Raw genomic sequence first — 26,765 nt, forward strand, 5'->3', positions numbered from 1 at the left:
TATATCTCCAAGTAGTTGCACGGACACACATGGCTTTTTGTAATGTATAATTCTGAAACCTCTGAGGTTAAACACAGATTTTTGAGGGTCCATAAGCTCCATTATGAGGATAAATTTCTACAATTTATTTCTGTAAAATAACTACAATTTTATGTCGGGACTATTTTTAGAATTATCAATGTAATTAACTTGTGGCCTCATAGAAAAAATATTAATGTAATCAGTTTATGGGATTATTTATTCCACAAAGATCTCCGCAACAGGGTGGATAACAGTTATTAAGAGAAGTTCTGAAAATGCTGACCTATACGTTTTTCAATGAACAATGGACTACAGCTAGTAGGTGGGAACCAACTTACACATTATGTTGGAGACCTGCAGTTCAACTCCCCTGGTGCTCCTTTAACATTACAGAATATTTGCCAGTTTCGGTCATGACTGCCGCACTAAGAGAAGTGAATTTAATCCTCCCTCCTCCAACCATTTACCTGACTGAAATTTTTCTCCACCCTAATTAGCTAACTAGCTTCGGTAAGGAAAATTACAGTTACCATATTAATTTTTTTCCATCTTACTGTGGTTAGTAAACAGCTCTGGAATGTGATGGTAGAAATGGCATGGATGCCATGGCCCCAGTTCCGGCTGTGTTGCCAGACCGACCTATGGTGGACCCTGGGAACCCTGTTTGGAGGACAGTGGTGTCTTTACCCATCTTAGCCAACTCTTGGGGTGCCTAGCAATGAAGTGCCAAAATGGGGAACCCATTCCTTGCACGGGCTCAGTGTACCCACGAGGAGAAAGAACTATGTCTGGACTTGTCTCCCTCTAAACCATCTTCGTACATTGCCTCTCTCACACCCTTCCAGACAGAATTAAGTGAACACAAAGACCTTGCTCTGGAAAGCATTCTCATCTCCAGCCCTGGACCACACACCCTGCTGAATACAATGGATGTGTTAATATGCTTGCCTGCCAAGTGTTGTATTAACCCATGCTTTTTCCTCTAATACCTTTAATGACCACCTCATTTACATTAGAATTGTTTTACAGCTGTAATTTCATCAGCTGACTTCCCCTTTGGAGACATTCCCTGAGCTTGGAACATCAAGCTGATGTTTCAACCCATTAGACCAATGATCCAGCCATTGAGGTTGATGTCTGCCTCTTGTCTTTCCCTGAAAAGTCAGGACTCTTCTTTGTCCTGGGACATTAAGAATCACTCTGCATAACCAAGGATCTGTTTTTCCCTGTAAGAAACCTCCTCTCCCAGTAGCCAGTGTTCAATATCTCTGGACACCTCTCTGTGATATTTCTCCACAATACATTTTTTCTTCCAGAGCTAAGCACAGGTCACTCAGTTCTGTTCATCAGACCATTCCACTCCAAGATCAGGTGCCTATAATCCTTACTTCCCAATTTCCTCATCTATTCCAGACCTATCCCCTCACAACTTATATCCTAGGACTGTATGTGTGTTCTGCTGCACTGATTTTATTATTGCTTGTAAACCCCCATTATCCCTTAATAAAAATTGTTAAACTTTTGTTTAATCTCCTGCATGTTTCTTGCAAAAACTGACTCCGATATACATAGGTAATCAAGGTCTCAAGTTGCCCAACCTCTAGATAAGCCAAGAGCCTGCTCTCGCTGATTCCCCATTCTAAAAGGAAGTGACTTCCCACCACTTTGGAAAACAGTTGAGTCTGTTTCAGATGCTTGGCAACTGGTATTACTCATGCAGATTCAAGATGGAGCTGTGTTATATGAAACCTAAGTCTGCAGTACAAAATGTCAAGCTTTCTTACAGGTCACTCAGGTGTGATTCATAGAAACACTCATCACTGAAAAGACAACAAGTGTTTTTATTGCGTACTAGAAGCACTCTAGCTTATATTATAGTAGACTGACAGTGGTAGCCTTGTATCATCTGTGGTCAAGCTACCTTCTTCTTGAGTTGGAGTTCTAGCATGTAGCACGACTTAACTTGTGTCCTGTCATTAATAAGGAGATTGATTTCCTGTCCACCTTTCACGGTTTACCATTGGCAGAGATGCATAAATGCTCAGAGTGATGTTAAGACCTTAAGTAAACTTCTCTGTGCTTCACAGAACGGAAACATGGACTGACTTTTCCATTCAAATTTCAGGGGCAGCCCTGTGCATCTCATAACTTGTAGTTCAGCCCTCACACTCTTCTGAATGAGAAGTGACTTTTTCATCTGAGAAACCTAGCAGAGATGAACGTTTATTTCTATTGTACATAAATTAACAACAAAAATACAGTCCATCGCGTTTAGACTGAAGGCTCTAAGCTTCAAAGCAACACTTGGGAATTAAAGGGTTCAGGCAGAGAGTACAACCTAAAACCCAATTATCTTTCATTTGTCAGCTTCCATTTCACAAGGGCATGCAAAAGCATGTTTGCCCCTTCGTTTTTTTTTTCATTTATTCCAGTTTCAAATGTTGTGCAGTTTTCACTTTTTTATATTCATTACTCCAAAACACTGTCCAGAATTCCTGTCCCTAAACACATTTCAAGGCTTCCATTACATATTTGTTTGAGCATTTCAAATAAACGCAAAGAAGGTTTTGAAAAAAAAAAACCGGGAAGGGGAATTAAAAAACTACTCACAGTCTCTCTAGGGATCTCAGTCCAATGAAAGAGTTGTTCTTTAACCATAAGATCTTGTTATTACTCAGGATGCTGAAAAAGAGTCACAAGAACGAATTTAGTCAATATAGCATGGTAACAATTTTGCTGATTGAAAACATGTAATTACAGTAAGTGACAGTTCTGTAAAACACTAATCACAGCTTTCCTTGTCCCATTTGCGTTTCTCCTTAAGGCAGCAAATCAGATGATTGTCTACAACAGGAAACGATCACGTCTTCAACAAGCTAATGTTTATTAAGAAAGCAGCCAACATGATGAAGTTCAGCATGAAATTTAGAAATAGTGCGATTTGTGAATCATTTGTATTTTCTTTAATCTACCCCCAGAATGCACCTTGATAGCAGCTGAACACATTGCCCATCCCAACAAGTTGGAGCAAAATTAATAAATAAATTATGGTTCATGGTGGCTTTCAATAATAGTTAAAAACATTTGCAGTTAAAACCGAAACTACAACAGCAAACTCCAGATCTCTTTCCCCGCATTTAAAAGATGTCAGCCATTCAAACCCTTTCAAAAGCCCTAGCAAACAAGCAGGCCTTGAAGCATCTCCTGAAGATCTTCAACAAGTGGGCCCCTCTCACCTCTTCAGGAAGCCAGTTGCACTGAGCCAGAACCACAATGGGAAAGGCTCTGGCTCTAGTCATTGTCAGATGAACCACCCTAAGTGGTGGGATACTTAGCACATGGTGACATATGAAAAAAGGTGCTGTGGTACATTTACTATGTATATGTGTATGGAATGGAATGGAACACTCTGCTCTCCCCTATCATCTGTGTGATTTAGTTGGGTCCCATTCGATGGGAGCTCTTGGGTTCAGTTCCCAGTTCTTGCATGTTAGCTTAAGCTGATGATTGTAAGAGTTGCCCCACTTGTAAATAAAAAGCTGTTGTTTTGGACCAACTTGTCTCTGTTGCATGGACATGAGAACCAGTGACTGAGTAAGTACTACAGTCCAGGGGACACTACAGGCTGTTCTTCAAACATATGGATCACAGATTGTAAAGGGTTTTAAAGGACATAACCAGCACCTTGAACCGAACAGTCTGGCAGCCAATGTAGCTTTTTAAATATGTGCAACATATGTTCCCAGCACCTAGCCACTGACCATAGTCAAGTTGTTAAGTTCAGGGCCAGTCATTGTTTCTGGATTGTCTTCAGGAGCAGCAGTGGCATAGGAGGTTAAGAGCTCGTGTATCTAATCTGGAGGAACTGGGTTTGATTCTCCGCTCTGCCGCTTGAGCTGTGGAGGCATATCTGGGGAATTCAGATTAGCCTGTACACTCCCACACATGCCAGCTGGGTGACCTTGGGCTAGTCACAGCTTCTCAAAGCTCTCTCAGTTCCACCTACCTCACAGGGTGTTTGTTGTGAGGGGGGAAGGGCAAGGAGATTGTAAGCCCTTTTGAGTCTCCTACAGGAGAGAAAGGGGGCATATAAATCCAAACTCTTATTATTATTATTATTCATGGGAAGCTCCATGTAGGGCAATTCTGCACTCACTAACTCGACCTAGGTTTGACCGGTCGGGCTGAAAGTGCCAACCTAGGTCGATTCCTCCGTTACTCCCCATAGCTGAGGTCGTCCTGCCAGAGCCGAGCTAAGAGGGCGGGATCACCTCAGCGTGTCATTCGCTCCTCGTTCCTGATAGGCTGCTGCGTTGCAGTGGGAATGCAAGCGTGCATCCCTTTTTTTCCTTTTTCCATTTTGTTGCTATGAGCAGCGTGTAATCTGCCCTCCATTTATGTGCATGGTCATCACTTCTATACAGAAGCGGGGGGGGGCACGCTTTTCACCGGCGCGAGTCTCCCGTTCCGCGCATGCCCAAGATATTCATCTGTAATTGGCTGACCGGGCGAATCGAGGTGACGGAGATTCCCCACTTTGCCAGCTTTGACTTGGGTTCGCCGAAAAAACTGTACCTCCCTGGTGGAGTCGGAAATTTAACAGCGGGACAGAGCAGCAGAGCAGAAATGGACCTGCATAGAACTCGCTGGATGTGGGGTCGAACCTAGGTCGAGTTAGTGAGTGCAGAATCGGCCGTAGAGTGTGTTGCAGTAATCCAAGCACAAGGACACAGAAGCATGGATCAGCATAGCAGATCATCTGAGTCTAGGTAACCAGAGACATGGCGAATCAGATGCAGCTGACAGAAGAGACTATTGGCCACCATGCCAACCTGCTTTTTGAACAGCAAGGCTGGTTCCATGAGCAACATCCAGCTCTTAACCTGCTTTGAAAAAGCCAGGGTCACTCCATATAGGACAAGTAGACTCAGTCCTTCTGCAATAACAGCCTTCCTCACAGTCTCTTGTTTTACAATCTTTCTCCACTGGAAGAAATGATTGCCCATCCAAGAGTTAGTTTAACCCCATCCCCCCCCACACACACACACACATACACACCATCTATGACAAGCCTTCTCTTCTGTGGTCAGTGAAAGACAGATATACATGACATCAGATCTAACTCCCTAAGTTCAGTTTTACAGTACTTGATAGCAATCAAGGGAATGCTTGCAGCAAATGTTTACAAATGATCAGAAAATGCTCATCAAATTAGAATCTGTTTGGGGTTACATTTCTCTTTGGCAACCGACTAACAATCCTTTAGCTAAAACATTGTTGTATCTGTAAAGGCTTGATTTGTTCTAACTCTGTGACGTTCCTTTTGCTCAAACAGCTTCAGAGAGATGTTATGCAGAAATGATTATTCCCGATTCCGTGCTGCAAATTCTTTGCCTACTTCACATGCTGTTGAGCAGAACTGTACTCGTTCGCTGGAATAATAGATCAGTATGTTTGAATTGGTATACTCTCCAATTCACAACATGACTTATATTTGTACTCCCTTTAAAAAAATCATAAAGCTCACTTTAGTCAGCAAAATGCATAGCCCAGGCTACAAAAACAGGAAACTTGCCAAAGTAAATAGGAAGGAAATAATCACAGTTCTATCTAAAACTATGTGGATGGAGGAAATATATATGGGAATCAATAACATATACAGAGTTGCAATATTGTCTGGCTGCTTCAACAATGCCCATCACTCTTCTTAGATTGGTGCCATATTGGAAATCCACACACACACAAAAACAGAGAAAAAATTAAGGGTTCCTTAGTTTCAGAAGTTAGTTGGAGGAAAATAAACTGGCCCCTTAGTTTCTGGTAAAAAAAACCAGGCATAGCAGTAGTTCTTAGACCTCCCTTCTGTGCAATGCACATTGAACAACAAGCTAGGAAACGGCCCCAAAACACTTTAGGAACAAAGCTGTTTGACTGCAATCATTGATTTTATCTATTAAAATGTTTACACTTTATCTTTTGAAATACACTTCAAAACACCTTTCAGATATATTAACTACAATAACTTCACAGTGGAGTGAAACCAAGATGACCAGTTAAAACAGCCATGACAAACAAACTATAATACTGCAATTTTTAAAAAGCTGAATCAGCAATGTATCACAAACACTAAACATACTCTAGATGGAAAATGCACTCATTGTGGGTCATCCTTGGCAATTGTTCAGGGGCAGGGGATGCCAAGGGTGTAAGGGGCACAATTAAGCATAATCTGCATGAGGCTCTTGACTCAGACCAATGAGCACAGTTCCTACTCATCTCCCACTGGCAGAAGATGATGACTCAGGGTGTTTATTAACCCCTCTCCTCTCTGTTCTGAGACCACTGTATTCTGAAAGAGCAAGCCACGAGAGGACCTGTCAACCAGATAGCCCAAACAAGATTCTCCCCCATGCCACAGTTTGTTTGTTTATTTATATCTCACTTAAGTTTCTTGGACTTGTGGCAGCCAACAAAGCTACAAGCAGCTGCGAGGCAAAAATAATAATATAACACAAAATCAAAAAGGCCAAAGCAAATGGTAAAATAAAAAATTTTTAAACCTGCTATACCTGCCAAAACAGTTCACCCACCACCAAACACCCTTTGAAATAGCACTGACAGAAAATGAAGGTGCCCTCTGTGCTCTGTCTGGTAAGCCATTCCAGAGGACTGATCCAATCATAGGTCCACAACCAGACTGGTGCCAGACCAACAGTCATAAGAGGGAGTACCACAACAAGAGTGTGCAGCTGCAGTGTGGGAGTATGCCAGGGACCATGCGTGCTTTCTCAACCTTTCATCATCCTTTCCCTTACCAAAATACAGTGAAAGAGTTTATAAAGACTTCATGAATTCACGAATCGGCTTCCAACATAAGCACAGCCTTGCAGCCAAGTCAAAGATTAAAAGCTTCCTTTTGTTGGCATAATCAGAGTAATGTGAAACATTATCAGCATTTGCCCAGCTTGTTAATCACTCACCTGTTAAACTCCTAATCACAATCTGTTAGCATTCTAACAAGCTACCCTAATTATCAGCTGGAACCAGTAGCATGTGGGGCAGCTTGACCTTATCCGCATGGTGGACAGCAGTAATCCAACAAATGATTTATACTATTTTCAGTCCCTGCATGCACAATACCTGGGTGACAAGCAGGGCCATTCTACAGAGTATTTTGCTGGGAGTTAGCCCCATGGAATAGACCCAAGCAGGATTCGGAGTACACCAGCTTAGGACATCACTATAGGACTGTATAAACTATACCCAAAACTACTGTAGCAGATTTGACCTGAACATAAAGAGGCTTGCGTCTCCATGAGGCATTATTTTGCTCCACAAATACAAATAAATTGTACATGAAAAATGCCTTAATTAGAGAGGCATTAAATTATATTATTGATATTTTCAAGGTGAAAGAGCTGTTCGGAGTTGAGGGGAGACTGAAACCAGCCTTCCCTCAATTTTTATCTTCTCTGTTGTCATTCAGGGCAATTTGAAGCCTCTTTGTTTCCTGATCTGGTGCTGCTTTGGCACCATGCCTAACTTTATTATCCCATGGGCTTACTTCTTCACTGAGTGCTCCTCGCCAGTCACAATGCACATACAGAACACAACGACCTCACAGCATCTTGTAGCAGTCCATCGTGTCATGGAAGGCAAAGGAAGCTAATCTTTTTCAGTTTAAGTTGGTAAAGGTAGCGAAGACTCCCACTGATCCCATTGCTGAGACTGTTATCAACCTGCCGCAGCCATGTTCTTTGCCTTGCTGCTATGTAGGGCAATTTCACTGCAGTACAGAGCCAGAGAAGGAGCAACACCTTTCCAAAAGAGAATTTTTCCTGCTCTTCAGGGGAGCACAAAACTGTTCATGAAGTCCATCCCCTTATTTCAACTTAACTTTAAACTTTTCTTTCCATATTATAGACTACAGCATGATAAATGAAACTGCAAAGCACAGGGAGCACATCTTGCCAAGTGCATAATATCTCAGCTGCGTTTTTGGCCCCTTCTTATTGTTAGGTACTATAAAGCTTTGATATGGCCAAAGTGCAGGAGAATCCAAGCCACTTTTCATATCATGTGTTCATCACTTCAGAAATAGCTCACTGAAAATTTTAAAAAGGAGAACCCATATATTGCCAGAATTGGCAGGACGAGCTGAGTACAACTGTGTACTTTTCGAGCTGAAGAGGTGCCCAGCAGTGGAGCCTGCAGAGCAAAAATCCCAGGAAAACCTTAAGCAAAAAGCTGCAGGCATGGAGAATTTCTGCAGCAACACACAATGTAGTGCAAGAGTGGTGGAGGAAACTGACCAGACAGATTTAATGGTCAGTGGGAAAAATAAGATATATTTTTTCAGCTCCACACAGCAAGAGAAGATGACTTGCAGACTTGGGCAGAAAAAAGTTGGAAGTTTAGCATCCTCAAGATAGGATGGCTTGAGCGTCCTGAGGACCTCTTGGGAGAAAAGCTGCATGGAGTTCCTCCCCAAGGCGCCTGTTTTCCCATCCTTAGGATGTTTTATTTGTGCTGTGTAGAATGGTGTCTGTCTGTCTCTCTCTCTCATCTTATCCCTTCATTGCCTGTATAACACCAACATCCTCAACTACCTGCAGGATTTTGCAGCATGGTATGGTGGTTAAGAGCTGGTGGACTCCAATCTGGAGAACCTGGTTTGTTTCCTTACTCATACATTCCTGCTGGGTGATCTTGGGCTAGTCACAGTTCTTTGACACCCTCTCAGCCCCACATACCTCACAATGTGTCTGCTGTGGGCAGAGGAATGTAAAGGAGTTTGTATGCCCCTTTGAGTTTTCTGACAGGAGAGGAAGGGGTGTATAAATCCAAACTCTTCTTCTTCTAAATAACTGTTCGTATCAGAAGAATTTGAAATGCAGGATTATTCCTTGATTTAAGTTACATGATATAAACCTTCTTTCTTGGCCAGCTGTTCCAATGAAAAACTAAGGTTTGCTTTCTTTTTGCTACCCTAGGAACCTGGATGAATAGGATCTAAGCCTTTAAGTTGTTAGCAACATCCAGAGTTTTGCCTTCAGATGGGCAAAACTGCTTAACTTTAATAGCTTCATGTATATTCCTGCACTGCACCTGTAATTTTTGGCTCTGTGAAGCAGGTGGCAGCAGTACCTTGGCAAGACTTTTCTACTTTTTTCACTCTTCTTGCTTTGGAGCCAGGAAGAGAAAAAAATGTTCCTTCCAAATAAAAAACAAATGGCAGCAATAAAATGCTCAGTATATTGTTTACAATAGTACCTGATGCTAGGTTATCAAAAGTCCTCATGTTCTTGCAACGTGTTTTGCCCCACCACTTCGGCTTAAAATTCTGGAGAGAGAGGCAATATTTATGCTATCAACTAGCAACAAAGCCCATTGCAGGGGGAGATGCAATGGGCCTTAGCAAAGGGGAGGCATCGCCCCCTGAAGTGGACTTTACTGGGGCTGTAGCAGCCCCCATTGCTCCCAATATGATGCTCACCTGATTGTGGGTCTGTAGCTTGGGCGTTGGAAAGGTGTGTTTTGGGGTAGGAGGGAAGGTAAGGATAGGGGAGGGTGGAGAGCAGTAGGTTGGGGTGGGGGAGGGCAGCAAGGTGAGGATTGGGGTGGAGGAGGGTGGAATGGGGAGGGTTGGGGTGGTGGAGGGTTGGAAGGTGAGGCTTAGAGGGGGAAGGATGAGGCTTGGGGTGGGGGGGCAAAATGGCAAGGTGATGCTTGGAGTGGGAGGAGAGTTGAATGGAAAGGGTTGGGTGGGGAGGCTTGGAAATGTTGCTTGAGGTTTTGGGAAGGGTGAACAGTGCAGCTTGGGAGGTGGGAGGTTAATTTCTCTGTGGCTCTGATCACTTCCCAAATGAGCACACTGAGGGCATCTACACCATTTATGCAGTGATTACGCTTCCCACAAGGATATTGCACATGTGACATGGAACTGGGAATGCAAGAAGCATAATACGGACATCACAGCCAAAAAGCACCATACTCTGACAGCCACTGATACAATCTATAAATGCCAGTTTGCAAGCTTAATATCTGACAGCAGCTACCTCTTTTTTAACTGAAATCAATCTTTAGTTCCTGGACCTCAGGGCTGACACAAGGTTTAGCAATTCAGGAACAAACTGCTTGCCGGTTGCTTTCTCCAAACATTTTTCAAGGATGGTACAACACATATTACATCACATTCAAAATTAAAACAGCAGAAAAGGGATATGGACCGCTTTTTTAATTAACTCTGCTCCAACACAGTTGGGGCGATATTTGAAGCCCAACCTATCGTAATCAGATATGTAAGCCACACAGGTCTACACTCTGTACACTATAACCAAAATTTCTGGCATGATTTGGTTAAACACATTTTTGTATCATTTATTTGTTCTACATGTTATTTTTTAAAAAAAATGTATCCCAGGCCCAAAAGACCTCCAGGCACATCTACATAATTAAAATACTTATGATGAATAATTAACATGCAAAATATAAGATGCAAGATTAAAGCCATAAAATGTTAAAACCACAGCAATCCATCTTCTGTACATCTGCCTACCAAGACAGATTTTTCCAGAAAGTCAAAAATTCAAACTTAAATGGGCCAGGATAGATACAAAATTCAAGAGCAAAGACCCAGTTCCCACATTCAACAGGAGTAATGCATTCCATGCACACTGTGTTTGCAGTAATTTGCCTTGTAGTCTTTAAAATGTAAGGTACTTTAGGGACAGGGATTTCTCTTTAATTTTACTTATAGAACTCTGTAAACTGGCATCCACCAAGCCGCTAAAAAATGGCAATACCCTCCCATACCTCCTGCAGAATTCAAGTTTCATTGTGAAAAATCACCTGAGGTGCATGGTAAGCCACTTGACATGGACAGATTGGAACACAGAGCAATCTTTTTGTAGTATTCAAGAAGCCATTTCCTTTCTACACTATTGGATGCTAGACTTTCTAGGGACCACACTTTGCCTTCTTTCTCCCAAGCCTATAATTTCAGGAGTACCAATTTGCTATATATGCTAAATATGTAGCAAACTGATATATATCACTTGGTTATGTCAAGAAGTTTTTGTTTTCACTAAACTAATTTCTTTCCTTGGACACATACATGTCAATCTATGGGATGACAAAATATGAATCCCACAAACCTCACAAGAATCCAAGTAATGCAAATGAAACTACTTCAGAGAAGCAAGACGGCCCTCTATTCTACAGCATTCCTAAAGAACTAGCAAACCTTTGAACCACAGATCCAGCTCAAGTAAAACATATTGTTTCTATTTGTTTTCCCAACATTGAATCTGGCTGCACAAATATTCTCAACCCTAGAGGTCAGATTTATAGATCAGTCACGACAGGAAAATACTGCTATTTTGAGGTTCTCTGCAATCAACTGTATCTGTGAAATTCAACACCTGGAAAATGTATTGCATTGGCATATGGTTGTGGAAACAGCTCTAATAGTATAAACAGTAGGCCAAGCTAGAGAGAGCGAAAGCTTCAGAATCTTGTTACACTAGTATAAATGATATTACAGTCAGTAAAAATAATACACTGTATTCCTTATTAAGTCTATACATTTATTTATTCAATTTTCTGGTTCACATACCACAAAAGCTTGGGAAGGGAAACATTATTAAACAAAAACACAATCTTTAAAAAATACACTTATATTTTCCTTTTCTCTCCAACAGGGACCAAAAGGAGCATACAACTCCCAAACCACTATACCACACTGGTGCTCTTTGTAATTTATGTGTAATCTTTATTTTATTTATTACAAATAAAGATAACACCGTTCATTTCTTCCCTGGATCACTTCCAGCCAGCAAGGATGACACTATTGCCCAAGTATTCCTTCCAGTGAGCGTCAGTTCCAGAAAAGGGGGCAGGGTAGAAAGTACCTGAGGGCTCCTTTTTCTCACCACTGGCCTCTTCCTATACTTCCATTTCTGCCCTCCCAACTACATGTCTTGCCACCTGACTGCTCATTCTTCCCCTGGTCCTTCCACACTGTCGGTGTTCCCAGGCACCTGTACCACATTCATGCCCTTTTCCCAAGAGCGCTGGCCAGTGTGTGCAGCTGACAGGCCTGTTGCTGTGACTACCAGGAATGCTGCTTCTCTGGACCACCCACACGTGCTTTCCCATCAACTCTGGGAAATGGGAGCACAGGTGGTGAAGTTCTTCAAAATGAATGTGAGGGTAGGGCACACAGGCAGGGGAGGAGTGTTGGGGGTTCAAGTGACAGTGGGCCCTGCTAGAAAACCTGGGCAGCTGCCCTGCCAGAGGGTATATTGACATCAACCTGGCTTCCAGTTAGCCTATTCATCTATCCTGGAAAAGGATCCTGATTCAAAAATGAGGAGTGATGGAGGGAACCAGAAGTGGTAAGCTGGCCATTAAGCTAAAAAGAATTGGTCAGCCACCTTTCTTGAATCAACACAAACCTGTAGATGAAGGCAGAGTGGCTAGGCCCTTGGCATCTACTGCATAGCCCCTCCCCTTGGCACAGATCAGCTGGCCAGTGGAGGACTTCGTGGCAGGAAAACAATACCTGGCTACCCTAGATGAAGAGTTCCTACAAGGCAATAGCCACAGAGAATAGTCTTTCTTATCCTTGAATGGACTGGGTGAACCAAGTAGACAATAGGCTTACTAAGAGCTTCTTTGGGTTCATATGAGCACATAAAAAAGAATGTTCATAAGGTAATTCCATCTATAGTGCAGTCCAATTCAGATTTCAGAAGCAAGTATATGGTGATTCATAAGTATATGGTGTCTCAGCTGAAATAAATGATACATTACTACCCTGACAACTGAATACATTTGAGTTGAAAGGAGCATGATTTTAAATCACAAATGAAGTTTAACTAATTACCTCAATGGAGCGGGGGGCGCAACGAACTGGGCGGCGGGTCAGTTGAGGCATGGTTGGGTCATCGAGGGGGCATGGTGGGGGACATGGCAGGGTGTTCCGGGGTGTATTGGGGTGGGGGCGGGCAATGCTGTGGCAGGGCGCAGGGCGTCTGCAAGGGCCCTATTCCACCACTCCCACACTCAGCCTGGCCCAGTCCTCACTGGCCAGAAACAGCACCTAGCAGCAGCATGGAACAATTTTCTTGGGGCAGGGCTGACTACTTTCCAAAGGCTGTCACTGCTAGATCAGGGCTGCAGATGGTGTTCTGCCCCAGGAATCTTGACCCAGGAATCCCTGCGCTGACTGCCCCACTGCTCCAAAATTCCTCACCTTCATGCTTCCACCGCCTCTAGTCTATTTTATCATACTGGTTCTCAAACATTCAGTGGGTTTTCTTTTTTGTTTTTGCTGTTTTTTGAAAAAAGTCTACAGTGAAAACTCACATTCCTCATGATGCAATAATAAATCCAGAATGTGCTACAGCCCTGAAATTCTAATTTGGAAAGCTGTGTTATAGGTAGTTTTAATTGCACTATTCAGGGCATAAATAGATGTGACTCCTTTCTTAGCCATGTGTGTTAAACTGCTGAAGATAATTAGAGAGTCTCCGTTATCACTAATTATAGCAGTTGTTAAAAGGTCAGAATGGTTAGAGAAAATAAATCACAGTTTATATGATCAAACTGATGCCTATTTCAAAAGGAAGCCTCTAAAATATGTATATTTGGAGACAAACGGTGAATCAGATGGTAAATATTTTCTTCTAATAAGTACAGTAATCAGACTAACGCCTCTTCCAGTGCTCAGGTTCACCTATTTGTAGAAGGGATGTAGCAGCACATAATTCGTATGGGAGCAAGGTATTTCAGGCAGATACTTCAAAAGTACTATGAGAGACAAAAAGTGCTATAAATTTAAGAGGATATGGTCTTTGAATGCACATAACTACTGGTACAAAAGTACAACAAGGATGTGTTTTAATTAACCACAAGAAAAAGAAGAGTTTGGATTTACACCCCGCCTTTCTCTCCTGTAAGGAATCTCAAAGCAGCTTACAAAATACTTCCCTTCCTCTCCTCACAACAGACACTTTGTGAGGTAGGTGGGGCTGAGAGAGTTCTGAAGAACTGTAACTAGCCCAAGGTCACCCAGCAGGAATGTAGGAGTGCAAAAACACACCTGGTTCACCAGATAACCCTCTGCCACTCAGGTGGATGAGTGGGGAATCAAACCCGCGTCTCCAGATTAGAATCCACCTGGTCTTAACCACTACACCACACTGGCTGTAACATGGCAGATTAAAAAACAAAACCCCAGACTCGGTATATTTGCCCTCTACGGAATCCACCTGTGATTGTATTTAGCGCAAGGGAAACCAGAAGCCCTCCCATTACCTTTTTCAACGTAGCATTTTTGTGTGTTTTTGGTTGTTTTTATTTGTCTTTAAAAAGTCTTAATAAAAATCCTTTTTAAAAAAGCTAACAAAAATACACCACTAAAAAAATGGGGCAGGAGGAGTGGGCCAGTGTTTGAAATGGCCAGAGGGCTTCAGGGCACTTTTGAGACAGCTCATAGACTGATTGAAATGAGCTATTTGAAACATCTGTCCCTGTATCACTTTATTTGGAATCAGGCCAACGGCTAATACCCGGTTTACAAAGGTAATCTGAAAGAGACCCTACATTTAATCCTGTGTTCAGTTTTTCTGATAAAGCATGATCCAGAAAAATTGTCATGATCTCCCCAATTCCCCATAAGATTGGAAGGTTATTGTGTTGTGTGAGTTCCAAACCACATGCATGCCTAGAATATGGTTGTTCTGCTACTAGGATAAAGTTATTCCACTACAGCAGACAGTGACACTGGCCCAGTGCTATGGCTCTGTTCTCTATATCAGGACTTTTTTCAGGACTGCTGAAATAGTAATAGTACCACCTCTCCTCCTTAGTTCTACCAACTAGCCATCATAGTTAAAAACAGGACTTGCTAAAAAAAAATTATGGTTGATAGTGCCCTTTTACTTTAAAGAAAAAAAACCAAACTTAAATTTGGGACTCATTTTTAAAAACATTTTCTTTTTAGCTTATCCAAAATTTATTTAATAACTGCAATGTTAAATTTACTATCTGTAGCATAAATACTTTATCCAGAAAAGATGGAAGCTCTGAATGATTGATAGATCTAAAATGGTTCACAGAAATAAAACATGAATGCACTGTCAATTAATGAGCAAATGCATAATTACTGTCTACTAGGAATTTTCTCACTGGAAACAAACGTGCTTCCAGGAATAATATCAAACTAAATATACAAAGTTCACTTGAATAGAATGTTTCTGACAGTCTGATGACTGGATACCTTGAGTTTTACCCTTTTTACTGTGCTTATTTCTATACTTATGCTGTGATGGATCTAAGGGGCAAGAAGAGGCAGAAAAGCCTGTTTTATCCCTCACAGAGGTGGGTGAATGAGAGGCTGGATATCGGTGGAGTTTTAGAAGGAGTCAGAGCTTCTGACAGAATTAGAGGAGTTCAGATCTGAGTTCCAGAGAGAACAAATGTGTTTAGTGCCTGTGAAAGACCTGTGGTATTGGCAAAAGAGACCCTACTCTAGCCAAAAAGGGAAATGATATTTTAGGGAGAGAAGAATTCCTAGCCCAGGTTCTAAGAGTAGAGCTAACACATCTTCTGACAGAATAGCAGAACTGATTTAACTGACTCTGGCTGTTTCTGCACAGCCAAAGGAGAGAGCCTGCATCGGCATTAATCATGTCGATGCAGGCTCTGAGGCCGTTCGCACAAACGGCCCCATGGGATGCGCAGCTGTTGGAGCAAGCTCCGCACAGCTGTGTATTCCCCTCCCCAGCCCCAAACACCACCTTAGCTTCTGCTGGCAGCCATTGCTCTGTTGTTGCTCTGAGGAGGGAAGGAGACACACCCCCATGGCCAGAGCGATGGCTGAAGCACCGGAGGGTAGGGGAGCGGAAAACGCTGGCTTCCACCCGCTGCCGTTCGCATGGCAGCGGATGAAAGCTGGCGTTTGCAGGAAAACTCGCTCCCCAAGCAAGTTTTGAAAACACTGTATTGGCAGGCATAGAGCACTGCTGCATCGATTTGGCAGCGGCGCCTGTGCGAAGGGTCCCCGCCAAGACAGTGTTTTACCGTGCTGAAGCCTTTGCTTTCAGCCCGTGCAGAAACCGCCTTAGAAAGAGTTTGTGTCAAAGAGGGATCATTCGCTAGTCAGAATTTACCCCACATGTGGGAGAAGAATTCCCAACCCTAGTACTACAGAAGGATTTACTTCAAAAACTATGATGTGACCTAAGGGAAAGCAAGTTGGGAGAATACCCATTTCAGTATAGTTTACAGGCACCAGAGGTAACACATGAATTCTGAGCGCTAGCTTGAGTTAAATCTGTGAAACATTTTGAAAGTCTATAATATTGTAAATCTTTAAGAAATTTGTGACAAACTGAAAACGTAACAATCAGCCAAGAAAACAACTTCACACTTGTGTACAGAACTCCTTTGCTTATTACCAATATTCCATCCTATCCTAAACCTCTGAAGTGTTAAATAAAATTCTGCTATTTGATAAACTTTGAAAAAGCTTTTTTGCATGGTTATCCGTTGCTGGGGGGGAGGGGGAGTTACTTCAGTTCCCTAAGCTGGTTCAGATATACATTTATTCCCCCCTCGCCCTAGATGATGAAGAAGAAGACTTTATTTACAGTCAATGACCAAATATATTACAAATTTCCAATTTAGTAAAAATATCTACAACAAAACAAGAATGCAGATCTCTCTCCCATATTCCAGCACTAGATGTAATTATAAACCTGACCAGCAGCAAAGATCAGCAGAAAAAAAAAAGATCTTAGGAGAATTAGGGAACATTCTTGGCCTTTGTGTATAAGTGAGGTAGGAGGCTTGTGATCCCCTGCCTTCAGACATGCACTGTTCTGTTTTATTTAATATTTTCATTATTCATTGATTTATCATTGCAGGCTGTCCCAGGGCCTTTAAGGTAGAATGGCTGGTAGCACAGCAGGATACTCATGCAGTAGCAAAGCTATCAGGGGAAGGGGGTGCGCCACGCACCGGGCACACGACTTTGGGTCATGTGGGGGCAGAAAATCTCCCCAGACCCCTCCCCCTTCCCCATGCCCCCCCCACACCCCTCCCGCGGCGCCCCCCACACTTACGTTAGCAAACCGAGCAGGCTGGAGAACAGGCTGCAAAGGCCCTGGTGGGAACTACTCTCATGCCCCCTCCTGCAGCGCAACCCCCCCACACACACACACACACTTACTTTAGCAAACCGAGCAGGCTGAAGAACAGGCCTGCCTGTTCCTTTCTAGGCTGCAAAGGCCCTGGTGGGAACTACATTTCCCAGGAGCCCCTGGGAAATGTAGTTCCTACCTGGGCCTTTGCAGCCTGTTCTCCAACCTGCTTGGCTTGCTAAAGTAAGTGCACGGGGGTGCTGCAGGGGGAGGGGGGTGCCGCGGGAGGAGGGCACGAAAAAGCCAGAGTGCGCACTGGGTGCACTCTGGCCCAGCTACACCTCTGTACTCATGTTAATAAGATGAAAAGTTGTCCATTACCATAACCTGTTCTAGCCACTATTCTCTAGTGATAGGGACCCTCTGAAGCAAAATGCTGCATTTTTGCTAATTCGATGTTTGTCACATTTTTGGTCAAACTTTATCTATGCACTTGCTATTACAGGTAGTTTGGCCCTTAGTTTTCCCACTTTTGTACGCCATTATTTTCAACTTTGTTCAGTAATAAAGTATCATACAGATATGATACCATCTGATCAATACTGTGAAGCCCCATAAAATCACCTACCCATTTCAGGTTGGTTTTGCCTCACCCCCTCACTGTACATGAAAAGAAAATTGGACAATTCCCAGAAACCAAAATGCTTCACCTTTGACGTGTGGGGTCGGTAACTGAAAGGAAGTGTCAATTTTCAAACTAACCATCCTAATAAAGCTGCAGCAGATCACCAAGGTCTTGCTCTTATTATTCTCTGCACAAACATTTCTTTTGTTTCTTGCTGCACTTGCTATATATCAACTTTTGTACTTAAATTGCGTTTCTTTAGCTGAGCATGTTGTTCAATATTTGATGCTCTTTTCATTTTAGCCCTATCTGAAACCTTTAAAAAAATCATGCTTTCAGAAACAGTGTTTCCTAAATAATAAAAATGAAGCACCTAAGATTTGATCCCACATGCGTCCCACTAATGCCTTCTTCCCATCTTGAGAATGTTTTAATCGTGTTTAGCCATTGTTTCTCCTATATTACCAAAGACACACTCCATTAAGTTGTCTTCCATTTGTTCCATGACAGCACAGATTACCAAGCATTAACTTACCACCTACATTTCTGCCCAATGCCTCCTGAAACATTTACATGTACAGTTACTGTGGCTGGCTGAATTGCTTTTAAAATAACAAAGTCTGGCAGCAATATCCTCAAGGAATTCCAAAGCCTTTGTAAGAAAACAGTGTCCTGAAGCTACTATAAACTTAAAATGAAGTTTGGTTAATTTAAGTGTTTCCCTGTTCCTGCAGATGTAATAGGTTTTGCAGCTCTCCCCTAACATGCCTGGTTTTCTGCAGGACAATCAAAAATTTTAGTATAAAGTCTAACAACTGGCAATTATTTGCCAGGGTAAAGTATAATCAAAGTAAGATGACAGGGCTGTTATCAATTAAAGTTTAAAAAGTGGTAATATTTTGCTTCAGACTTGAGAGCCAGTGTGGTGAATTGGTCTGGGTAACAGATTACAACCAGCAACCCAAGTTCAAATTCTGACATTATCTACAAAGGGTGTTGGATGACTTCCAGCTAGATGTTTTCTTTCAGCCTAAGCTACCAGTCAGGAATAGGGGGAGGAAAAAATGGAGGAAGGTTGGTTGAAGGCAGAGGTGGGATCCAGCAGGTTCTCACAGGTTCCCGAGAGTAGGTTACTAATTATTTGTGTGTGCCGAGAGGGGGTTACTAATTGGTGGTTTTGCCACGTGATGTTTGCCTTAGTTATGCCCCTCCTCTCAGCAGTAGTAGACTACTTGAAGTAGTCTAGCAGGAGGGGCACCGGTGTGCGTGGCAGCCTGCGCCTGCGTGCATTCGTTTCCCGCCCAAGGACCGGCGCAGCGGCTGCGTCCTTGCCACAGCCTCGCCCAGGAATGCCCTGCCCCCAGAATGCCCGACCACGCCCCCATCATGCCCCACCCAGCCCCATTGCCACAGTTTGAATCCCACCACCATGGGAACCTGTTACTAAAATTTTTGGATCCCACCACTGGTTGAAGGGATGGAGAAAGTGTGGTAAACAGGTTAAGCTAAGCTTGGGAAGCCTTCAGTTACTTGCCGAGAGATATCAAAATGGAAGCAGTCTGTCCCCAGGGAAAATTTTTTGAGAAAAATTATTTCCTGCATATTTTAACAGTTATTTATTTACATGTGTCTGGACTACAAGGACCCAATTTCATCCCTAAGATAAAGTAATAGGTGCTGGAAGTTTTCTAAGAACACATGCCTATCAAACTACTAGCCTTCCATTATCAAAAAGGAGCAAAAACAAACTTGGCTGCCACTGTGTCCTCAGAGAGACCATCCAGCCATCTTAGCCACTCACTGGGAAGTAATTTGTTCCAAGCAAGGCTCTTTTTTAAAAGACAAGTGCATTTTTAATGCCTTTTGCAAACTTGAATACTGAAAAACAAAATTACTGATCCTCTTTTTTTTATTTCGTTAGATGGTTGCCTGGGGCACGATTTAAGAGTATTCCTATCAAGCTTATTAGAGAATGTACAGTGCATATGCTGTTATATTTCCCGAGGCATCTAGCTATAGACTTTTTGCAAACACAAAACTATCCACTTTTTGTAAACACAGGACAATTAATACTAGTAGTATCATATTATTATTTAAAGTAGGAGTGGAATACCTGAATGATAAAAAAAATCTAATCATACACACACACAAAAGAACTATGTTGTTTCTAAATAATTTACCATTTAAGCCAATTTTCAAATATTGTTTCATATTTGAAGCTAACATGCAAAAAAGAATACCAAGCAAATAAACGCTGAGTTTCTCTCCACGGAGAACTTTGTAGCATTGGCTTAACTCCTTTGGGAGCTCCATCAAGAGCTTCTAATAATTCTGTAAACTCTAAGTAAAAGTGACGTTCTTTTCCATAATGCTTTGGAATGTAGAGTTTGTAAGCCAGCCAAATGATTTTATATGCTTAGGGTGTTTTTGTACCCTTTCAATAACAAAATATATTTAAAATGGCTAAAGGCTATGCCAACACTATGAAACAGCTGGACAGACTTCCAAAAGCTGTAACCATGTGCCTTTATTTTTATATAACTTCTCAATTGTTAAGAATGTTTTCATAAAAGAATGGTGATTGATTAATGTATCTTGAGAGATAAATCACATTTTGATGAAGGAAGAATACATCTTAAACTCAAAATAGAGTCTGAGAATTTAGCAATCTGATTTCCCTAGAGAATATCTAAAGACCTCATTACAGGAAACTACAGTTCCTGATTCAGGGGAAGTGAATGGAAGCAAAAAGTAAAACAACAAAATGTACAGCTGACCCAATCATGCTACAAAACAAACACAAATACTATACATTGTTTAAAACACCGGCTACATTAAAATAGCACCATCTGTTTTTAAAAAAAGTTTCTAGATTTATTCTTAAACAGCCAAAAGTATACATATTATAAAATACCATTACGGGGGCTGTTGCTACTTGAAGCAATTCTCCGTGTAACTTTACCTGTAGACATATATGAAGCCATTACTTTCACCTTTATAACACTGCAACTATAAGGGACTAAAAAATAAAATCTGAGGAATCAGTACATTGTTGCATGGGGATGCCAACTCTGGGCTAAGAAATTCCAGGAGATTTGGAATGCAGCGGGGGGACCCGGGGAGGACAGGGTTTAGAAAAGGATGTCTGAGGGGTGTAATGCAATAGAATCTACCTTCAAAATAACCAGTTCTCCAGGAGAACTGCTCTCTGTTGTCTGGAGATCAGTTGTAATTCCAAGTGATCGCTAGTCTCCACCTGGATGTTGGCCACCCTAGATCATTATTGCGGGGGAGGCACAAGAAACCTGAAGGGGGGCAAAGTGGCTTTATAGTACAGCATTGGTTTGGCATGCAGACAGTTTCAGGTTTAATTCACAATTTTTCCAGTTAAAAAGGATCAGATCTTAATTAATTTAGACCCAGTCAGGATGCAGGATAGTGTACAGCCCAGAGGAGTCGCTTGAAAGTTAGCACACAAAACGAGTTGGCAATTACTATTGGGGCCAGGTGAACTGAACAAATTGTGTGGCAGTAACATACCTGAGCAAGTTATTTGGTAGCCTCTGCCAGGCTCAGTCAAGTTGTGTGTGGCAACTGCTTCTGGGTGCAACCAAATCATGTGATTTGTACGGTAGAGTTGCTGAAGAAAGTTGCCAAATTGAGTTTTATTGAGATTGTCAGAGGGCCTGGCCAAGTCATGCAAATTAGTTGGTGGTAACTACTGAAAGTAGCCCACACTACTTTCCTACCCCCACCCCCACCCCATCCTTTCATGTGTAGAGCCCCAGGCTTGGAAGACTCCATGATACTGTTGTACTAGCAACTCACTCTCCCGTTGGCAACTGCATTCTCAGAATCTAGTCTCATGAGAAATCAGTGGTACTCTTTTCTACTTTTTTGAGAAGTTTGGCCCCCTAATTTTCAATTTTTAGGAGACAACTGAAGACAGTTTTATTCAGGATGGCATTTGATTAGTTTTTTTCTATTTATTGACAGTTGTAAATTTTGATTTTAATTTATAGTTTATGAGTATTTTAATGGTTTTTTTGTTCTGTAAACCACGTTACCAAAGGTAGAAAGGCGGGTAATAAATATTTGAAATGATAAAGTAAATAATCTGCATATATCTCTTTTTTTTCCTACAAACATGGAGCGAGTAGACTGTTTCTTTTCTTTGGCCCTCCTTTGAAGGAATGGTCCCTTTTCCACTTCCAGTCTACCTCTGTCTCTTCCCTCTATAGCTAAAACAAACCTAGAAAGGCTTGGCCCCTTCGCCTGTCTTTTACGAACAAAAACCAGTTACCTGAAGACAGGCAATACTGTTTCTAGGAGCAGATACTGACCATTCATTTCTTAAAGCTACAGATGCTGCTTCTGATATTTTTGAGGGTTTAATCCGCAATTTTGTAAAAAAAAATGAGGTTAATCACCAATTTTTTAAAAATCAGATTTTTATGTAAATTTAGGATATTTTTTCTACTTTGTACAAAGAGCTGTCTTAGATGTTTGGCTCCAATCCACATATTTGACTATGGTGAAGATTAGATACATTGATCGATGCAGAACTATTTCTGATTTTTGAGATGTCCCAAAAAGGCCTCAGGTGGCTCCCACAAAGACTGAGATAAGCAAAATACACCAATATGGGCAGAACCTTAAAAAGTTTTGATTATGCCCCTTTTCTGTTGTGGATGATGATTGGAGTTTTTATGTAGATACCGGTCTCTGTGTGTTGGTTTTCTGTATACTGTGTGGCCCAATTGGTGGTTGGGTCTGCAAAAGACCAAGACATCTAAAAAAAGCAGTTTCCCTTCTTTTTCAGTTTCCATGGTAAATTGTATGTTTGGGTGGATGCTGTTAATCAAAACTCTGACAGATTGTGCAAAATGAATCTGTGAACCTCATCTCCTCCCTGATGAAATCAACCATCTAGACTGGGTTCTGCAGGCTAATGGCTACTCCACAACAGAAATCAGAAGAGAAACCCAGAGGACTGAAAAGAAACAGCCTACCACAGGAAAAATATTTCTACTATACATCAAGGGAATCACAGATCAAATAGGGAAACTGATGAAAAAGCATTACCTACAAACCATTTTCAAACCCACCAGGAAAATACAGCAGATGCTACGCTCAGCAAAGGACAAGAGAGACCCCCTCACTTCTGCAGGAGTATATCGCATACCCTGTAGCTGTGGAAAGGTCTACATAGGAACCACAAAATGCAGCATTCAGAGCAGTATTAAGGAACATGAAAGACACTGTTGGCTTAACCATCCTGAAAAATCTGCAGCTGCAGAACATGTGTTAAACAAAACTGGACATAACATTTTATTTGAGAACACTGAAATAGAAGCCTACTATGTCAGACTGCACAGAGAGGCCATTGAAATTCACAAACACCAGGACAACTTCAATAAGAAGAGACTTTGAAGATTAGCAGGGCCTGGCTCCCAGTACTTAAAAAAAATGGACTGATAACGCAACCCACAATACAATGCACTCAACCACACCTTTGCATAGAAAGTTCCACCCAAATAGTTAATGATTGGTTCCCCACCCTGGGACATGGACAATATACCACACTAAACTTTCCCTTCTCGCTTAGACACAGTGAGAAACAGACTTTTCTCTGTGATACACCTCTGAAGATGCCAGCCACAGATGCAGGCAAAATGTTAGGAAAAAAATCCACCAGACCATGGCCACACAGCCCGGAAAACCCTCCAGAACCAGTTGAATCCGGCCGTGAAAGCCTTCGATAGTACATTATCCTAATTTTAATTATCCCAACCACAGCTATAAGATGATAACTTCTATGTGTTAATAGCCATCACAGAATACATGAAATGGAAGACATTCATATAATTAGCTTGGGATCACTCAGCAGCCAGATATCAAGAGATGTACATTAATGTCTAAATCAGCCCTGGCTGGATTCTTAAGATATCACCTTCTTAGGTAACTACCTGCTTTTGTAAATGCACAGAGAAGTCTCAGAAAGGTGCTGAATCTGAATTCCTTTGTTAACTTTCAAGGGATGCTAAGTTCAGATCTGAATGATCAGTGCTGTTCTGGGCCATATCACTGTTCTACACCATGGAGTATCCAAAGTCTCAAAAGGAAAATGAGAGACATTCAAAACAACAGACCAAGATCATAATAGTTAAAGATCGTAATGCTAATCAATACTAATGACCATGGAATCTGCTTCCACTAAAAGGTATGACTGACACAATAGCAGCCTAGGTAAGCACATAATATTAAATCTAATAAGCCTGCTCCAACCACTCTATTCAAAATTATGTCTGTCAGTAGAAGAAACTTACTTTTTGAAGCAGGATGTGTTGCTTCCTGATGAATAAAGTTGCAAAAAAACCAGGGTTCTCATGGTGAGCTTATAGCTATTTTTACTTTTATTTCTTCTGAAAGCTGCTTGTCTAAACATTTGGCTATAAAGTCTTCTTGGGATATCCAGTTCTTTTAAAAACTGGCCCTTTTATCAGATGGAAAAGCATTACCTTCAGGCTATAATTAGTTATTTTATTCTTGCAAAAAGAATGTTACAGCCAAGCAGTTATTGCCTCTGATTACATTCCTAAAGATTTTGAGTTTGGGTTTCACTTGGGCCCCTTGGAGATTATCATTCTAAACTGAATGTTATCTGCTGTTGGCCCATTTAGCTTTTTCAAAATCTAACCAACATCTTTTTTCTTTAAATAACTGTCAGCTCAAAAGTAGTGCTGAATTGACATCACTAGGGCTGTGCATTCCCTTTTTGGGATTTTTCAGATTCAGACCCAACATTTTTCAGAAAATCTGAAAAAGGCCAAATTCCCATACCAATATGTTTTTTTTTCAACTTTTTCCAAACATCTGAAGAAGAGCACTGGACACATACCATGAAGGGTTCTTCTCCTCTGAGGCTAGGAGGGCATATTTTGGGTGATTCCCACCCCATTGTCAGGGAAACAGGCTCAAATATTTGACTTCCTGTTTCCTTTAAGCATCACCCCTTTCAACTTGGTGACAGTAACGCAGAAGAGCAGTCCTCACTGAAATAGGTAACTTCCAACAACAACTTTTTGACTTGAATAAGAACAATAGAGAAGATAATGAGGTAAAACTGTAGCAAACAAAGGTGTAAAACACTCTAGGAAACAATATTTGTCAACTGGATCAGTCACCTAGATGAACTCGATGTTATGGGAGGGCAAAATGTCCTCTTAGGCTGAGAAGAGAAGGACCGTTCAAAGTAAGTGTCCAATGGTCTTTCTCCCCTGAGCTGGAGACATCTTCTGGAATCTCCCAAAGTAGGCCCCCTAACCTTACTGGGCAGGTTATCCTGTTTAAGTTTCTAGAATATGTTGAAGTATTCTATGGCTGAAGGCCACATCTGCAGAGCTTTACTTATTTCTATAGAGGCATTTTTGGCTGAGAGGAGCATTCACAGCTGTACCCTTAACTGAGCATGCTGTGATCCCATCTGGAAATGTAAGCTTTAGCACTCTATAGGCTTCCACTATTAACTCTTTAACACATTACCTTATGGTAGTAGGGAAAATTTTATGACCTAGCCTTGAAGAAGAGCTGGAGATTAATAGTCCCCCTGTTTTCCTAATGGTAGCAGTTCTAAGAATGAATGTCTTGAGAGCCCTCCTGACATCCAAGGTATGTCAAACCCATTCTCCAGAGGGGTTGTGGATTAGGACAGAACATGGGTAAGTATACTTCTTCCTGCTATGAAACCTACAGTTGACTTTAGGGCAAAAAAGGGTGTTGGTCCTTAGAACTACTTGTGGAAGACACAAAGGGATGATTCTATTGAAAGGGCCAGCTCGAATATCCTTCTGGCTGAAGAAACAGCCACTAGGAAGATAATCTTCAGTTGGAGGTATTAAAATGGGATTTCTCTGATTGGCTCAAACAGTGGTTTGGTGAGACCTGTCAGTACCATATTCAATTTCAAGGTCTGAAATCTGTGGCAGACTGTTTTGCTCTTTAGTGTCACACCCTCCCTCTCCGAAAATGAAGAAGATGGGGGTATTTGATGGTTGACCATCCATCGGTGGTCATAAGTACTGTGGCTATGGCAGCTCATTGCCTGTGTAAGGTTAAGGCTCTCAGGCCAGATTGCCCACCATTTTGTAGGAATCGCAGAATGACAATTGTTGCAGTGGTGATGGGGTCCACCAATTTTCATCAGAAACACCTGACACTGTCAAGGTCATGCTGTATATTCTGTTTGTTGACTGCATTCTGGATCACAACATCATCTCAGTTATGTTAGCTGGATATCCTAAGCTGGAATATCTCAGCTGGATATCCTAAACTGGAAAACAATTGTCTTTAAACCTCCATGCAGCAAGTTGCCAACATTCTGGGTCAGGATGAAATACTGGTTCTTGCTGGAGGAGGTCTCAGTATACCAGTAGCTTGAATGGAGGACTCACCACCACCTCCTGAAGCATGGAAAACCAGGGTCGCCTGGGTTACATAGGGGTCACCATGAAGATTTGTTGTTCTGTGATCATCAGTAGCAGCTTCAGAAGGAATTGCATACATCCACTGAAGGCAGTGACGAAGGGAGGGGAAACTGTGCCTGGGACATGAACTGTCCCCCCGCTCCCAACACATCCTCCAGCCCCGCCACATAACTGCAATGGTGGTGCCCGGGGCAAGCTGCCCCAGTTGTCCCCATTGCAGCTCCATCTCTGACTGAAGAGAATGCATACATCAGGTTCTTGGCTAGACTGACATTAAAGCAGCGATGGCTTTAGCCTTTGGGTGGTAAAACTGGGAGAAAACCATGGGGAGTTGATGGTTCAGGTGAGAGGCAAATAGTTCAATTGCTGAATTCCTCAGATGATTGCATATTAGCTGGAAGATTTCCTTCTTCGGACTCCCTTCTCCATTCTGCATTTTTTGCCTGCCGAGCCAATCAGCCTGAATGTTGGAGACTCCCTTTA

At 42.0% G+C, this 26,765-nt stretch overlaps 1 protein-coding gene across 2 annotated transcripts in view; it reads right to left on the minus strand.

Moving 5' to 3' along the window:
* Nucleotides 1-26,765, minus strand: part of ADGRA1 (adhesion G protein-coupled receptor A1) — a 437,455-nt gene that overhangs the window by 383,461 nt on the left and 27,229 nt on the right. For both annotated transcript variants that reach the window (XM_048505436.1, XM_048505435.1), the window contains exon 2: nucleotides 2,632-2,703. In XM_048505436.1, coding sequence (XP_048361393.1) covers nucleotides 2,632-2,703 — 72 coding nt within the window. The remainder of the gene's footprint in view (nucleotides 1-2,631; nucleotides 2,704-26,765) is intronic.

This window comes from Sphaerodactylus townsendi, linkage group LG08 (assembly GCF_021028975.2).
Source record: "Sphaerodactylus townsendi isolate TG3544 linkage group LG08, MPM_Stown_v2.3, whole genome shotgun sequence".
Taxonomy (NCBI): domain Eukaryota; kingdom Metazoa; phylum Chordata; class Lepidosauria; order Squamata; family Sphaerodactylidae; genus Sphaerodactylus; species Sphaerodactylus townsendi.